This window comes from Eumetopias jubatus, unplaced genomic scaffold (genome assembly GCF_037043125.1).
Source record: "Eumetopias jubatus isolate StellerSeaLion01/CBP00866 unplaced genomic scaffold, mEumJub1_p1.0 scaffold_12, whole genome shotgun sequence".
NCBI lineage: Eukaryota > Metazoa > Chordata > Mammalia > Carnivora > Otariidae > Eumetopias > Eumetopias jubatus.
The window spans coordinates 97,286,137-97,303,386 of NW_028274818.1; the positions used below are offsets into that span (position 1 = coordinate 97,286,137).

The 17,250-nt window shown below is 43.6% G+C and overlaps 1 protein-coding gene across 2 annotated transcripts in view; it reads right to left on the minus strand.

Annotated features, from left to right (window-relative positions):
* GALNT17 (polypeptide N-acetylgalactosaminyltransferase 17) overlaps positions 1-17,250 on the minus strand; it is a 451,342-nt gene that overhangs the window by 97,821 nt on the left and 336,271 nt on the right. For both annotated transcript variants that reach the window (XM_028110173.2, XM_028110175.2), the window contains one exon: positions 14,246-14,363. In XM_028110173.2, coding sequence (XP_027965974.1) covers positions 14,246-14,363 — 118 coding nt within the window. The remainder of the gene's footprint in view (positions 1-14,245; positions 14,364-17,250) is intronic.

Genomic DNA, 17,250 nt, shown 5'->3' on the forward strand with positions numbered 1-17,250 from the left:
GCTTTCCCTATGTTCTAGCTATTCAATCTTGAGGTCTTTTTACCCAAGAGAAACCAAAACATATGCCCAAAAATGACTTTTCCATGAATACTCCTAACAGTTGCAAATTGGAAACCACCCAACTATTCCTTCAGCAGGAAAATGAATGAACAAATTCATCATATATTCACACAGTAGCATACTTCTCGGCAATAAGAAAGAAGGAGTTGCTGACACATACAACAACGAGGAGGAATGTAAAACATATTACTTGTGTTGAAAGAGTAAAGTATCTGAGATATGATTCCGTTTATGTGAAGTTCTAAGAAACAAGTCATCAGAAATCAGAAAATGGTTGCCTGGAAGGGGTGGGGTGGGGTAGTGGCGGGAAATGATAGCAAAGGGGCGAAGAGGGATTTTTCAGGCAGCGGAAATGCTCAAATCGTGTTTTGGGAGGTGATTATAGGGATGTATATAACTGTGAAATCCATCACACTGAAGACTAATAATCTGTGTACTTTGTTGTATTAAAGAATATCTCAACAAAAACACATATAGAACAGGCAAACAAATCAATAATGACTGTAATGGGTTTAGACACATAAAATACATATTAAAAAAACAACTATGAGTCCATAATATTACTGGGGGAGAAAGAGCCCATTGGTCATCTTTGGAGGTTGCTATGGCACCAATTTATTACTCTAAAAATGTTTAAATGACAGGAAAGAATTAAGCATTTATCCTGCCTTTCCTGTTTGAACTGTATTTCAGAGTATCCAAATAGTTGGTGAGGGAAAGTTCCTTTTCAATAGGAGAGATCCAGCTTATAAATGCAGAATTAATGTAGAGTTTAAAAATCACCATTTCGTAGGCCTTAATGAAATAATGGATCTAGGCAATGATCATTAGTGGCTGCTCAAACCTTTAGGCGAAAGGTTGATGAGGAACATCTATAATGGACGAGTCAGGCAGACAACACATGAACCCACTGTTGAAACTTAACGTCACAAAGTATGAAACAACCAGATGTTATATATCTCCTGATGTGATGTGATAGGAAGTTTACAGCATTACTTGATGTATTCTTACTGGGAAGGAAAGAAGGGAGGGAGGGAAGGAAGAAGGAAGGAAGCCAAGTCTAGTAAACTTTCTAGGTCTAATTACAGTGGTTCTCCCTTATCCACAGGGGATATATTCCAAGATCCTCAGTGGATGCCTGAAATTGCAGATTGTACTGAACCCTAGATATACTGTTTTTGTTCTATGCAAACATACATAATGAGGAAGTTTAATTTATAAATTAGGCACAGTAAGAGATTAACAAGAATAACTACTAATAAAATTTAAGAATTATATACACTGTAATAAAAGTTATGTGAGGGGGGGCCTGGGTGGCTCAGTCGTTAAGCGTCTGCCTTCAGCTCAGGTCATGATCCCAGGATCCCAGGATCGAGCCCTGCATCGGGCTCCCTGCTCAGCAGGGAGGCTGCTTCTCCCTCTCCCACTCCCCCTGCTTGCGTTCCCTCTCTCGCTGTGTCCCTCTCTGTCAAATAAATAAAATCTTTAATAAAAAAATAAAAATAAAAGCTATGTGAATATGGTCTCTCTCTCTCTCTCAAAATATCTGACTGTCCTGCACTCATCCTTCCTTCTTGTGTTGATGTGGGATGATAAAATCCCTATGTGATGAGATGAAGTGAGACGAGTGACACACGACATCGTGACGTAGCATCAGGCTACTACTAAAGCTAGTAGTAGTCAGGAGGATCACCTGCTTCCAGACCACAGTTGACCATGAGTAATTGAATCCATAGGAAGTGAAACTGCAGATAAGGGGGGACTTCAACACAGCTCAGAGAACATGGAGATTAGAAGGAATATGGGGTTTTTTTTTTTTGGTTTTGTTTTGTTTTTTAAAGATTTTTATTTATTTATTGAGAGAGAAAGAGAATGGTAGAGAGAGAGCACGAGAGGGAAGAAGGTCAGAGGGAGAAGCAGACTCCCTGCTGAGCAGGGAGCCCGATGCGGGACTCGATCCCGGGACTCCAGGATCATGACCTGAGCCGAAGGCAGCTGCTTAACCAACTGAGCCACCCAGGCACCCTAGAAGGAATATGTTAAAGACATCAAGAAGCATCAATCTGCTCAGAATCCAGATTGTGCAAAACTTTACTGGACAAATGACTTGGGGTTTTCAACAAATGAATAGTATGAGAATAATAAAGGTGAGGGGAATGTTACAGATTAAAAGACATTTAAAGAAACCTATCAACCAAATACAGTGTGTGGATCTTGTTTGGATCCTTGTTTGAACAAAGCAACTGTGTGTGTGTATATGTGTGTGTGCGTGCATGCGCGCGCCCTTGTGCACACAAGTATGGACAGAGAGATCTCAAAGAATTTTGAGAAATGTTTTTGAGAAACATGGTCTGGGTATTGAATTTTACTAAGTGTAAGTTTATGTTGAGCCTATGCTGAAAAAAGTCTTTATATGTTAGCAATGCCCTCTGAAGTTTTTATAGTTGGGATGGTAGGATGTCTGGGGATTTGCTTTCAAAAAGCTGAGGGGCAGTAGCTGAAAAACACATAGCAAAATGTTGATATTTGTTGAAACTGAATGATTAGTACATTTGGATTCATTAGACTGTTCTATTTTTGTGTATGTTTAAACTTTCCATAATAAAATGTTGAATTAAAATAAAAGAAATTAACATAAAACGTAATGACTGAATTCTTCATTCTCCAATTTGTTCTGAGGGGAAAAAATAGCAAGAGACAAAATAATCAAACCCCTCATCCACTCGGTAGAATTCCCAGCCCATACAAAATTAGCATTAAAGAATTTCAGAAACTCTATGGAGGCCATTTTATTCTACAACTGACATCACATTGCCGGCTGTCCTTCGGAAGGTCTCTTGAGGAAGATTTTTTGGTGTGGGGGTCTCTCTGTGTGTGTGTGTGTGTGTGTGTATGCACACATGTGTGTGTTTTTTCAGCTTTCTACATATATGAGCTTATTTTGTCTTCTTTAAGGGGATGGCAATACATTTTAATAAAGATAGCAAAATGGCCCCGCTATCTAATGCCATAAACTGTTTAAATTAACTTCCTCTTGCTCTTACCATGTCCTATAAAGCACTCTTCTGCACCATGGTAAGAGCTAGAAGAGCAAGGTGTCACGACAGGTTTTAAATCTTTACAGATAGGTGGCTCATCAGCTGTTGTTCCGATGGGGAGTTTGTGGGGACCTCACCCTCTCCTTTTGGGAAGTGTCATAGAAACAAAGAGGCGAACACAGTGGGACTGGATGAGCAGCTAGGAAACTCACATATTTGCATGAAACTGAAGCATGGAGCAGAGATATGAAAATTCTAAACATCTTTAAAAAAACTAAAATCTTTTCCCAAAAATAGGCAGAAAAAGAGATGAAGAGTTCTTAGTTAAAAAAATCTTTTCATGTGTCTGTTGGCCATCTGTAAGTCTTCTTTGGAAAAATGTCTATTCAGGTCCTCTGCCCATTTTTAATCAGATTATTTGCTTTTTTGGTATTGAGTTGTCTAAGTTCTTTATATACTTTGGATATTAGCCTCTTACTGGATATATCATTGGAAAATATCTTCTGCCATTCAATAGGTTCTTGCCATTTGCAACAACATGGATAACTAGATGGTAGAATGCTAAGTGAAATAAGTCAGTCAGAGAAAGACATATACCATATGATTTCATGCATATGGAGAACTTATGCAACAAAACAAACAAAAATAAAAAAGAGACAAACAAAAAACAAGACTGTTAAATAGAGAAAACAAACTGGTGGTTGCCAGAGAGGAGGTAGGTGGAGGGACGAGTGAAATAGACATGGGATCAAGAGTACTCTTACCATGATGAGCACTGAGTAACATACAGAATTGTTGAATCATTATATACCTGAGATTAATAAGCACTGTATGTTAATTATATTTCAATAAAACAATAATGACAATAATGCTATTTTCCTAACTCTTCCATAGGCCACAGGCTCTAACCATAAAAGGGGTCACCATGCCCTAGCTCCTTTAAGTCACTCCAAGTCCACAGCACCACAGTCCAGCAGACCCCCGAGCAGGACAGTGCCCTTGCACTGGAACCTTCTACCTGCTCACACTCCTGGCCGGGGCTCCATCCCACGCCTACGTTCCCTTTGACATCTCACTGCCAGGTCACAGGGAACCGCTACGCCTCAAACCCAACGTTTTTAAAATGGAACTCCTCAAGTTCCCACCTACAGACCTTCCTCTGTGCCAGTGTTCACTAAGTGAGTCTACCCCGTAGCTGGGAAGGATGGGAAGCACCCTCCACATTCACTTCTCATTCATTCTTCATGTTCAGTCACCAACCAGGCGCTGTTACTCATACCTCCCGGATGGCACTCGTCTCCACCTCCTCCTTTCCATGCCTCCTGAAGGACCAACTTTGCGAACCCACACATGCTCTTCTCTCAGCTGCCATAAGCTCACTCTCTTGGTTTTTCTCTTATTCTGGCCCATGTCTTCTCAGTCTCCTTTCCAGTTGCTCTTTTCACGCCTTAAATGTTGTTTTCTGGACTTCTGTCTTGTCCTTTCTTCTCCTTTCTCTACACAACCTCCTCCCTCTCACGACTTCAAATATGATCTATGGACCAAAATGCCCAAGGCTACTCCAGGCCTAGGCCTCTCCTTAGCTTAAGCCCTATACAGCCAACTGCCTGCTGGATAAACTCGGGTGTTTCAGAGACTCAACAGAAAGCACTGCCTTTCTGCCTTCTCCCAAACCTCCTCCAATGTTGTTCCTTATCTCAGTAGCACCAGCATTTCCCAGTTGCTAGAGCTAGGAATGTGGGAGCTGGCCTTGACCCTCCCCCCCAACTTCCCGCCATTCCCTTCATACACTCAGTCTTCCTCTTATACTGTCTCTTCTACTTTCTGAATTTGTTCATGCCTCTCCCAGTGCCCCAACCATACTCCACATTCCCTCACTGAGGCTTCCTTCCTCTGAGTCTACTCAGCTTTATAATCCATTTTCCACGTGGCAGTCATAATGATCATTAAAAAAAAAAAGAAAAAGTCAGATGACCTCACTTCCCTTAAATCCCTTCCAAGGAGCTGGGTGATGGGTACATGGGACTACACACACACGTGTATATATATATCTTTTTTATTTTTTCAAAAATTTTTTTTCAAAATGTGCACAGCGGCCCTTAAAGAAAAGCCAAATTCTTGTTTACAAGTCCCCATAAGCCAAGCCCCACCCAGACTGTTGTCACCACACCCAACATGTTTCCTTCTTCCTTTCTCTGCTCCAGACATCTGGAACTCCCGCAGTTTCTAGAATATTTCCCTGTCAGAATTCCAAACCTTTGCACATACTATTCTCTCTGCCTGAAATATTATTTTTCTCTGTTGTAACACCTTATTGAGGCATGACTGACATACAAAAAGTTGTCCTTATTTAATGTATACACCTTGATGAGTTTGAAGATATGTATACACCTGTGGAACCATCAACACAATCTATGCTATAACATATCTATCACCTCCAAAAGTTTCCTCCCACACTCTTTACTTATTATTATTACTATTAGTATCATTATTATTTTGTGACAAAAACACTTAAATCATAAGATCCTCTCAAGAGATGCAGAAAAGCATTTGACAAAATTCAACATCTGTTTATGATAAAAAAAACTAAACAAATTAGGTATAGAAGAAATGCACCTCAACATAATAAAGCCCATATATGATAACCCCAGAGCTAATATCATACTCAATAGTGAAATGCTGAAATCTTTTCTTCTAAGATCAGAAATAAGGCAAGTGTGTTCACTTTCACCACTCCTATTCAACCACTGAAAGTCCTTGCCAGAGCAATCAGTCAGGAAAAAGAAATAAAAGGCATCAAAACTGAAAAGGAAGTCGTAAAATTTTCTCTATTTGCAGATGACATGATTTTACATAAAGAAAATGTAAAGACTTCACCAAAAAACTGTTAGATCTAATCAATGAATTCAGTAAAGTTCCAGGATACAAAATTAACATACAAAAATCAGCAGTATTGCTATATACTAACAATGAATTGTCTGAAAAAAGAAATAAAGAAAATGATCCCATTTACAATAGCATCAAAAACAACAAAATACTTGGGAATAAACTTATCCAAGGTGGTGAAAGATCTCTACTCTGAAAACTATGAGACAATGATGAAAGAAATTGATGAAGACACAAATAAGTGAAAATATATCCCATGTTCATGGATTGAAAGAATTAGTATTGTTAAAATGTTCATACTACCAAAAGCCATCTATAGATGCAATACAATCCCTATCAAGATTCCAATGGCATTTTTTGCAGAAGTACAAAAAAAATCCTAAAATTTATATGAAACTACAGAAGACCCCCAAATAGCCAAAGCAATCCGGAGAAGAAAGTACAGAGCGAGAAGCATCACAATTTCTAATTTCAAGCTATACTATAAAACTATAGCAATCAAAATGTGTGATAGAGGCATAAAAACAGACAGACAGAGCTACAGAATAGATTGAGAGCCCAGAAATAAATGCCAACATATATGAACAACTAATATTTGACAAGGGAGCCAAGGGTACTCAAAAGAGAAAAGACAGTCTCTTAAATAAATGGTGCTGGGAAAACTGGATACTCACACATAATAGAAAGAAACAAGACCCCTATTTTACACCACTCACAAAAATTAACGTAAAATGGATTAAAGACTTAAATGTAAGACCTGCAACCATGAAACTTCTAGAAGAAAACAGAAAAGAAGTTCCTTGGCATGGGTCTTGGAAAAGATTTCTTGGATATGACACCCAAAGCACCAGCAACACAATAGAAAAGAAACAAGTGGGACTAGATCAACCTAAAAAGCTTCTGCTCAGCAAAATAAGCAATCAACAGAGTGAAAAGACAACTTACGAAACAGGAAAAATATTTGCAAACTATATATCTGATAAGGGGTTAACATCCAAAATGTATAAATAACTCATACAACTCAGAAGAAAAAAGTCAATAAATGGGCAAAAGACCTGAATAGACATTTTTCCAAGGAAGACATATGAAAGGCCAACAGGTACATGAAGTTATGATCAACATCACTAGTCATCACAGAAATGCAAATCAAACCACAACAAGCTAGCACCTCATGCCTGTTAGACTGGTCATCAGCACGATGACAAGATAAAGGGATCCCTTCTGCACTGTTGGTAGGAATATAAATCAGTGCACCCAGTATGGAAAAGTAGGGAGGATCCTCAAAAAATTTAAGACTAGAACTACCATAAGACCCAGCGATTCCACTTTGGGGAATATATCCTAATGAAATGAAAAGGCTAACTTTAAGAGATGTAGGCGCTTCCATGCTCATTAGCAGCATTATTTACAGTAGCCAAGACATGGAAACAACCTAAGTACTCATCAACAGATAAATAAAGAAATTTATTATATATTTTATTTATTATTATACATAATATCTGTATTATTTATATATTTATAAATTTATATGTTTATAAATTTATTATATATATAATAGAATATTATTCAGGCATAAAAAATGAGGAAATCCTCCCATTTGTGACAACATGAAAGCATTATGTACCTTGAGAGAGCATTATGCTACATGACTTAAGTCAGACAGAGAAGACAAATACTGCATGATCTCACTTACATGCAAAAATCTAAAAAAAAGCAAGCAAACTCTTAGAAAAAAAAGATCAGATTTGTGGTTACCAGAGGCAGGGGGTAGGGGGAAGGGGAAAGGTAGTCAAAAGATACAAACTTCCAATGGCAAGATAAATACGTACCAGGGATGTCATGTACAGCACGATGACTTAGCACTGTTCTACGATTTACATGAAAGTTGTTAAGGGAGTAAATCCCAAGAGTTCTCATCACAAGGAATTTTTTTTTTTGTCTTCTCTTTTTATTGTACCTATATAAGAGGCTAAATAAACTTACTGCAGTAAACATGTCACAAAATATATAATTCAAACCATCATGCTGTACAACTTAAACTTATACAGTGACATACGTCAATTATATCTCAATAAAATAAATTAATATAAAAAACCCACAACATCTACCCTCTTAGCAAATGCTGAAGTACACCATGCAGGCATTATGATGTCCAGGGAGTCTCTAGGACTTACTCATCTCACCTAACTGAAACTGCCTGGAATATTCTTACTCCCACACTCCACACCCACTCCTTCTTTGCCTATTTAAATTCACCTTATTTTTGAAGTCTTAAACATCATTCCCTCAGGGAGGCTCTTCCCAACTCCCTAGACTAAGTTATATTCCCTTGCTAGATTCTCCCATACCATCCTCCAGCCTGTCTTTTCATACTGAACACACTGGAAGTTATTAAATGAATGGTTTTTCTGCCTGACCATAAATTTCATGGAAGTCGAAACCATGTCAATCACTGCGGTACCCCCAGTGACATCCTGCTAGAGCACAGAAGGCACTCAACATGGCTCCTTTCTATTCAAAAGCGTGCCATTGAACTGCTGTTCACCTAAAACATATGCATCTTGATTAAAGGCCAGTGCAGGAAACCCCAAGGCCAACCCTATCCCCAAATGACCAGGAGCTTCACCCTGAATTTTATCACAGATATACTCTAATCCTGCACAAGGAAGACATTCACATAGCCAGACATGACCAATGCCAGCAGGGAAGGGAGAACCAAAGACTCAAACAATCTAAGGAGGAGGAAAACTGAACAGAGCTGATGGTCTGGTCCCCCTCCCCACAGGAGTGACCATTATCCAAATCACAACATTCACTAGATGTGGTAACTTGAGCCCAAGAGTTCTAAATCGAAGACGAAAGTCACAGGAGGCTTCTAGACATCAGGGCTCTGGATGGGTCTCAGAGAGGGCAGGGGGAGTTTTGATGGTGAAGAGGGGTGCTGGATTAGGAGTCCCAAATGGATGGAGTAGTGGCTGGGATGGGGATCATGGCACCAGTCAGAGCTGGTCTCATGTTCCTGCTTGACCTAAGACATTCATTTTCTCCTGCCCTCAGATGTTATCACTCCTGGTCCTCACACTTTCAGACTCCACCTGGGACTATATGTACATCAGCCCCCCGGTTCTCAGGCCTTCAGAGTTGGGTTGAATTATACCACCAGCTTCACAGAGACAAGAGACAAGGTGGGAAGCAAAACTGTGAGCAAGAGACCAGTGTGAATGGGATATTCCATGTTCACTTGGGGGCCTGGGGCTTCGGCCACCCCAGACAGCCTATAATTGCTAAATGACCACTTTGAAGGAGGCAATCCTTCAAATCTGCTGCCATTGTTACCCTAATTGGCTCAGGAACTATGACAGCCAGCGCCTGGGGGTAACCCTGCAGGTCTTCAGTGTCTTGAACTCAAATGGCCTGGGCTGGGCAAGATGGCAGGGATGCCACCCTTGGGCCCACTTGGGTCATGAGAATGGCATCCAAATGCCTTAGGAAAATGGTGTGGCCCGGGGACACCATGCACTGTGAAGCCAGCAGCTGCAGCAGCCAGATCAAACTCTGTCATTTAAGCACATTATTGTCACTCTGAGCAAATTCAAATACACACATCCTTTGCCCATCACTCACCATGGCATGAGTCTGAATCTTAGTAGCCACTGTTGGGGAGCCTCCGGTGAAAGCTGCACCAAAGGGAAAGCCCTGGGGCTCGAGTGGGCCAGGTGAGAAGGTTATCACACCTCTGCCTCCCCATACCCTCTAGTTTACTGACCTGCATCACGAATCACTGGTCTCACAAATATTTACCAAAATGTACACATACAGTCCTTGAGGTTCCCGGTCAAGCAAAGATGTTTTTCTGAGAGTCTGAGGATCTGATAACGTCTTTTCTCTTGTCCTTCTTTAGGAATGGCTGCCCGACAGGATTCAGGAGACTCAGGTGTCACCCTTTTCTACAAGGCTTCAGAATAAGATAGTACCTTTTCTTCCCAGAGAAGTCTGATAGATTGGAGAAATCTAAAAGCATCTGATTTTACACCACTTAAAAGTAATCTATCTGGTCCTGCTCTCCTTGGAGAATTTTTTTTTCTCTCTTCCCATTTAGACATGTTACAATAATATGCCTTGTTAATAGTTTCTGATTAACGTTACTCAGAACAAGATGAAACCTTTCATTTCTAATCTCATTTATTTTCTCAGTCCTGAAAAGCTCCCCCTACCCTTCCTTGTAGTGATTGTTTTGGTCACAGGCAAGCTGCCTTTCACCTAAGCAACAGCCTTAGAGTCAACCCTGCTGGGTGTTTTTCCCTGAACCACAGTAAGACTCTACGTTTTTATCCTTGTGATACATCTTTACTTACTGAGGATGGAATTAAAAAGTAACAAAAAATTTTAAAGAAGAGTTAGAAAGACTGCAGATGGACTTATTTCTTGGTGAAAAAAAATCACAAAGAAAGATAGTGCTCTCATATTAAAATTTTCCTACTTAACTGAAGCATAAGATTCAGGGTCATTTCTTTTTTTTAAAAAAAAGATTTTATTTATTCATTTGAGAGAAACCAGTGAGCAAAGCAAGAGAGAGAACATGAATGCGGGGCAGGGCAGAGGGAGAGGGAGAAGCAGACTTCCCGCTGAGCAGGGAGCCCGACACACAGGGCTCGATCCCAGAACCCTGGGATCATGACCCGAGCTGAAAGCAGACGCTTGACTAACTGAGCCACCCAGGCGCCCCTATTTTGCATCATTTCTTATAGGTTAGTTTGTATAATTGTGTATGTGTGTGCTATATGAAAATTATATATGTGTATGGGTCCATTTGTGTATATTAAACAAAGCTCTGATGTTTTCTCAAGCAATGGGGATGGCTTTCTTAACAATGTATTTATTATTCATTTCATGTGTGTTCTGAGTGGCATAAAACAGCACGAAATGAAAGGGAATGAATATAGTTTGTAAAACACAGATTACTTCATGTAAAAAATCAGAAATCCCACAGTCTCCTGGTCCAAACACCTGCCCGTGAATTTCATGAGGAAGTGAGTGCTGATACCCAAGGGGGCCCAGGCTGTGTGGGCTGGGGGACAGGGAGAGCGGTGGCTGTGAGCAACAGCCAGAGGAAGGCCCTGAAAGACATGGATCCTTACCTGAGCTGCTTTCTGAGGAGAGGTATGTATTTGCCAGGAAGCAGGCTAAGGCTGGGGTGTTGACCAGTGGCTCTCTAACTTGGGTGTGTAACAGAATCAGTTGGCAGGCTTGTTAAAATACAGGTTGCTGAACCACTGCCCAGAGTGTCTGATACAGTAGGTGGGACACGGGGCCCAGGAATCTGCATTTGTAACAAGTTCCCAGATGAGGTCGATGTAGCTGGTCAGGGACCACCCCATGAGAACCACAGAATACTGTGTAGACAGCAGCTACGTGGACCCTGAGCGCCGGCTGTGGTCTTGATGGCACCAACAGCACTCAACTCCTGCTTTAAGAACTGGCAGAAAACCAAGGCTTCTATAGAGTCGGCCCACAGCTCGCAGGACGACATGATCCACGGGCAATAAGGCATAAACATTCCCACATCTCCAGCGTGGATGCTGGATATGCCTGGGTACACAGTAAGAGCCAGGTGATCACACAGGAGGGTGGCGTCCATGCTCCGATCCATCTGAAGCTCTCATAAAGACGTGCAGAGAACAGCCAGGAGCTGAACTGAAGTGAAGCCAAGGCTGGGAGCCGGCTCCGTGAACTGCTCACTGCAGCCTGTTCATAAGGAGCATGTGGAGTAGAACTCATTGGCCCCTGAGCTGGTTGGTGGTACATAGGCTTTGGTAAACGGGGCTCTGCTTCAGGATGGAAACCGGTGAGCCCCCTGGACCCCTGGCCCCCTTCATGGAGGGGGCCAGCCCCACAGGACCATCACCACCATCACCACTGAGCCTGGCAGAGCCCCACACACAGACCTTTGCAAGGTCCAAGTCACTGCAAAGCAAATGCTTTTGCAAGTGTGGGTAGACAAACATCTTAGCGAGCCTTAGCACTGAATTCTGCTGTCACAGCTTCGGTTTTCCCCAGAACACAGTGGGCAGTGGCAATCGAATCTGGGAGTCCCTCCTGTCCTCAGAAACCCCCCCACCTGTGCCCCTGGCTCCAATGGGGCAGTGCTTCACCCATAATCTGGTTCTCCCCTCTGTGGGTGATGTCTTACTTTTCATGGGCTTCCTTCTAACAGCATAGAGAGACCTCCAAATCTCTCTGCTCTTAAAAAAAAAAACAAAAAAAAAACAAAACCTTCACTCTCTCAATGTGGGGCTTCTGTCAGCTCATTTCTTTCACGGACAGGTACCTGCAACAAGTTATCACAGATTCCTAACACTCACTCAGACGTGGATCTAATGGACACCTATGGAGCCATGTGCCGAGCACGGTTCTAGGTGCTTGGGACACAAAGGGGAGCACATCAAAGATCTGGACCCCATAAAGCTTGCAATCTAGTGAGGGCAAGGTCGAGAAAAACAATACTCATAATAAATAAGAAAATTCTATGGCATGCTAGAGGTCAGCGAGAACTTAAAAAAAAAAAAAAGCAGAACAGCACAAGGAGAGAGGAGAAGGCGAGAGCAAGATGGCGGTCTAAGTTGCAGGCCAAGTTCAACATGCTGGGTCCAGATCTTTTCCTTCCGTTAAATTCCAAATGGATGAATGACAAGTATATTTACTATAATAACATATGCACGGGCTTTTTAATTGCGGGGCTTTACAGAGAAACCCTATGCAAATTCCATCAAGGAAAGAACCCAGCCTGACATTGAGAGCAAGAGGAAGTCTTCGAAAGGGAGTGGTCTGAGGAGGCAGGGAACGTCCTCACCATCCCCTTTCACAGATGGCCATTACATCATGAGGGCACGACGCCTTTCATTTCCACAAAGGGGGATCGAGGGTCGATGAGGGGCTGATGGAAGGTATAGAGCAGTGAGGGATACACGAGTGAGACAGGATGCAAAGAGCAGGCGTTGACTAGGGCAGGAGATCTGTCCTGGGTGTTGTTGCCTGGTAGAACAAAAATGAGAATGTGGTGGAGAGAGGCAAAAGAGATTCAGTGAATTTTAAATCTTACAATTGTGTCCTGAGTGGTTTCCAACAAGCCTCCTTCCCAGGGGCTCAGGTATGCAAAGGTTCAGGACAAAGGGCAGTGGACACAGAGGCCCCAGCTGGGGGTCTCCCCAGCACCCGCTCTTTGTGGTATGGATGAAGACATACTAGTTAAGTGGTTACTGTGTCTCAAGGAACCTCCCCGCCCCCGCTCCAACTCCTGGCTGGGGTTCATTTATCTTAACTCCACAACAAAGAGGTCGGAATGCATCAATGTGGCCACCTTGCATTTTTTCGACCCTGGAATTCATTTTTTCAAACAAAATCTCAAGCAGAACACAGCACAACTGACCCTTGGAAAACATGGGGGCTTAGGGCGCTGACCACCTGTGTGCGTGCAGCCAAAAATCCATGCGTAACTCTTGACTTTCCAGAAACTTAACTACTCCTAGCCCACTGTTGTTGACCAGAAGCCTCACCACTACCATAAACAGCCGATGAACGCATACTTGGTGTGTTATGTGTATTATGTACTATGTTATGTACAGAAAAAATCTGATTAAGAAGATCATGAGGCAGGGAAAATACATTTACAATACTTTACCGTATTTATCGAAAAAGACTGCATATGAGTGAACCCGTGCAGTTCAAACCCGGGTTAAGGGTCAACCACGTACAAGTTATCTAACAGTGAGGCTGATGGGGGCTGGGGGCCCAGCAAGAGGACCATTCTGCCTCTTTGTCATTCCCCTTCCCCATCCTCCTCCTTAGAAGCATTTCTAAGGAAAGGAAAGGTGCCAGGGAACACGGTCCTTCTCTTTTCTAGCCTCTTAACGATTCTCTGATGTACACAAATTGTCAAAATGCATCCAATGGAAATACTCACTAAGGAGATAACCTAATTTTAAGAACAAGTTAAGGAAAGAAGAAAAACTGGATGGAAGTGGGAACCAAATTCTCCGGCTCATGTCCAGAGTGGGTCACCAAAGCATGAAACGCTGGTCAACCTTTGGAGAAGGGAAAGCCCAGGGTCCCCCTGCCTAAAGAGGGTGACAACCCGCTGGCACAGTCTCAAGAGCGGGGATGGGTGAATTGCTCCTGCCACTCACCAGTGAAAGAAGCTTTAAATACACATTAAGGATGACCAGGCAGCTCTGCTCACAAACATGAATGAATCATGCACAAACCTTGATTCCAAGTTCGATATTTTCTCCCCCATACACGTCCATCCCAGGGTCAAGAAGACCGATTTCACCGAAGAACTTCCTGTTGACCACGAAGGAGCAGCCAATCATGGCTGGCGTCCTGCAGGAGCGAGAAAGAAGTCAGAATCAGCTGACATATATATGATTCAGCCACGAGAAAGAAGGAAATCCTGCCATTTGCAACACCCGTGGACCTTGCAGGCATTAGGCTGAGAGAAGTCAGAGAAAGACAAATACTGTATGTTCTCACTTATATGTGGCATCTAAAAAAGCCGAATTCATAGAAACAGAGTAGAATGGTGGTTACTGGGGGTTAGGGGCTGGGGGAATCGGGGAGATGCTGGTCAAAGGGTCTAAACGTGCAGTTCGAAGATGAGTATGTTCTGGAGATCGCATGCACAGCATTGTGATTATTGTCAAGAATACTGCACCCCATTCTTCAAAGTTGCTAAGAGACTAGATCTTAAATGTTTTCACTACAAGGTGAAAGAAAATTATGTGATGCGAAGGAGGTGTTAGCTAATGCTTTGGGGGTGATCATACTGCCATATATAGCGTACCAAATCAATAGATTATACCCAATGTTAGATGTCAATTATATCTCAATTTAAAAAAAAAAAAGGAGGAGCTAAAGCCATTAAGGTGACATATCAGAAACCCCTCTGCAGGCACCGTCCTGACAGGTGCTGGGTTTCACTCTGGCAAATCGAGAAACTTCCCTGAAGTTCTCATTTCCCACACTCACACTTTCCATGAAGCTCTGTTTTAGCTTCAGACAAATTAGGGTACCCAGAGCATCCAGCGGCGACCCGGCTTCTGGGTAGCTCACACAGGACGGTCTCACATGACCCATGGGGTCTGCAAGCATGAGGATGGTTCTCATGGCACATCTGGTAACAGCTATGTGACAGGATGAGCATCCCAGGGCAGTCACAGAGAAGCTCAGAGGTAAGGACCGAGAAGAGAGAAGACTCATCCAGGAGACCACTGGTGCCCAGGGAGAGGCCACCTCAGCCTGCTGGGAAGAGTGCCCGGGAAGAAAGATGAAAAGTATTGGCAGGGTGGCCTGTGACCATAAAGTCTGGAAACAAAGATCTGTACTTTGTTTTTGAATATATTAATCCCCTTGATTATTTCTTCTAGCATGGGCCACAGGCTAATGAGGGACAGCACACCAAGTCAGAGCTGAGGCCCAGGGAGATCTGGTGCCCTGAGTCACCGGGTGGGTGGGGCTCAGGACCCACCCAATCTTAAAGTCCACTCTACTCTCCAGAAAAGGCTCCAAGGAGGAGTGGGCAAATCCCTGAGCTGCCAAAGGCCAGAAATGCTGTTAAGATGCTTTCCGGAGGAAAAGAGACAGGAAGGCCAGTGAAACTCCCCTGGGGCCACCAGGAAGCTGTTCATGAGGTGGAATTCTCTCGAGCTGAACCGTAAACCTCCACGTCAGATCCTCATTTGCTCCTGATTTTGAGCTTGACTTTCACCTTAATATCCAGATTTCCGACCCCATGGAACACCTCTTAGAACCCACGTGGTAGAGCAGTGGAGGGGCACACCAGAAGAATCAGTGCTCAGCGCTGAGTGGAGTAGTTTGAACGCTGATGTTACCACTGAGACCCACACTTGTGTGATGTTAATGGAATGTTCTGGATCCCAGTTAAGTCCCTATGGAGTATCGCTCTGCAAAGAGATGCAACGTTCACAAAGGAGGGGTTCAGTGAAGATTGTTCCTCTGCCCTCTCATTGGGAAGCCCACCCATAATGTTTTCTCCAGAAATCCCATACCAATCACAGCCCTGTACATGGGGTGTGGCCTTCCACAGGTGCCACGCGGGCCACACCAGGGAGAGGAGGTGCTTCACTTGTTGATCCTCTCCTCCCAGCCCTGCGCCCCTCAGAGACAGGCAGCTGACCCCAAACATGGAAAAGTACCGTGTGAGCCCGACCCCTGGCATCAGTCAACTGAACCAGGAATGAGCACCAAACCCAAACTGGGTCAATCAAATCATGTTTTTCCTGAGGAAAAATTTGGAGTCAGGAGGGTTCTGGAAGTGAGAACCACATGGTCTCTTTCATCTGTAGGACTCAGGGTGCCATTTTGGGACGGCTGCATTGGCCTCCGTGTGCACGTGCATGATTGTGCAGAGGAAGGAAGCAGATGCATGCTGGAGGTGTGAGGCCGTGGTGAGGGACAACCTGGTGACTTTGGCCTCCCATCAGCTGACAGGCCTGGCTCTGCCCTCTGACCCCTGGGGTCATGCGAGAGCCCCCCCCACCCCGAGTCTCTGTGTTCTATCTCCTTGACTCAAACCGTGTGGAATAGGTTTCTGTTCTTCCCAACCAATGATGGGAACACATGCTATCTCCTCCTACTCATGATCGTGGGCGGGGGGAGGGAGGATGTTTTATCACGCAGCCACAGGGGAGCAAACTGCAGGGAAGAGTCATTCTGGGGGAGCTAAGCGCCAGGGTCCACCCAAGTGAGAGAGAAATGCCATCAATGGGAGGTGACAGGGGTCTGCAGAGGAGGGGGGGACAGGAGGCCGCAGCAGGAACACCTCAGTTTTCTTGAGGGCAAGTGCTGAGCACATCAAAAAACTCTGGTAAGCTGGAACAATCTCCCCAAAGCCTGTGCTTAGCATCTAGAAATTCCCAACATTAACATACATGCATAATTAAGATCCTGCCCCAAGATGCTGTACTTTCTAGCCCCTCAAGGGTAAGCGAGGCTGTTGAAACCAGATGGCACCGGCACTCAACACACACCCTCAAAGGGGTGGCTTGGGATAAAAGGATGTTTCTCAGAGATTGGCTCGGGGACCCACGTGCACCAGCATCACCAGGATGGTTTTTAGAAAATGCAGACTTGTGAGTGCGGCCCAGAATTGTGCAACCAGGTTTCCAGAGACGGGACTCAGGGACTTGGGTCTGTAGCAGCAGACCCATCCTGTGGAGCCATCTGCTCCTCGATCGGTCAGGTGTCCGGG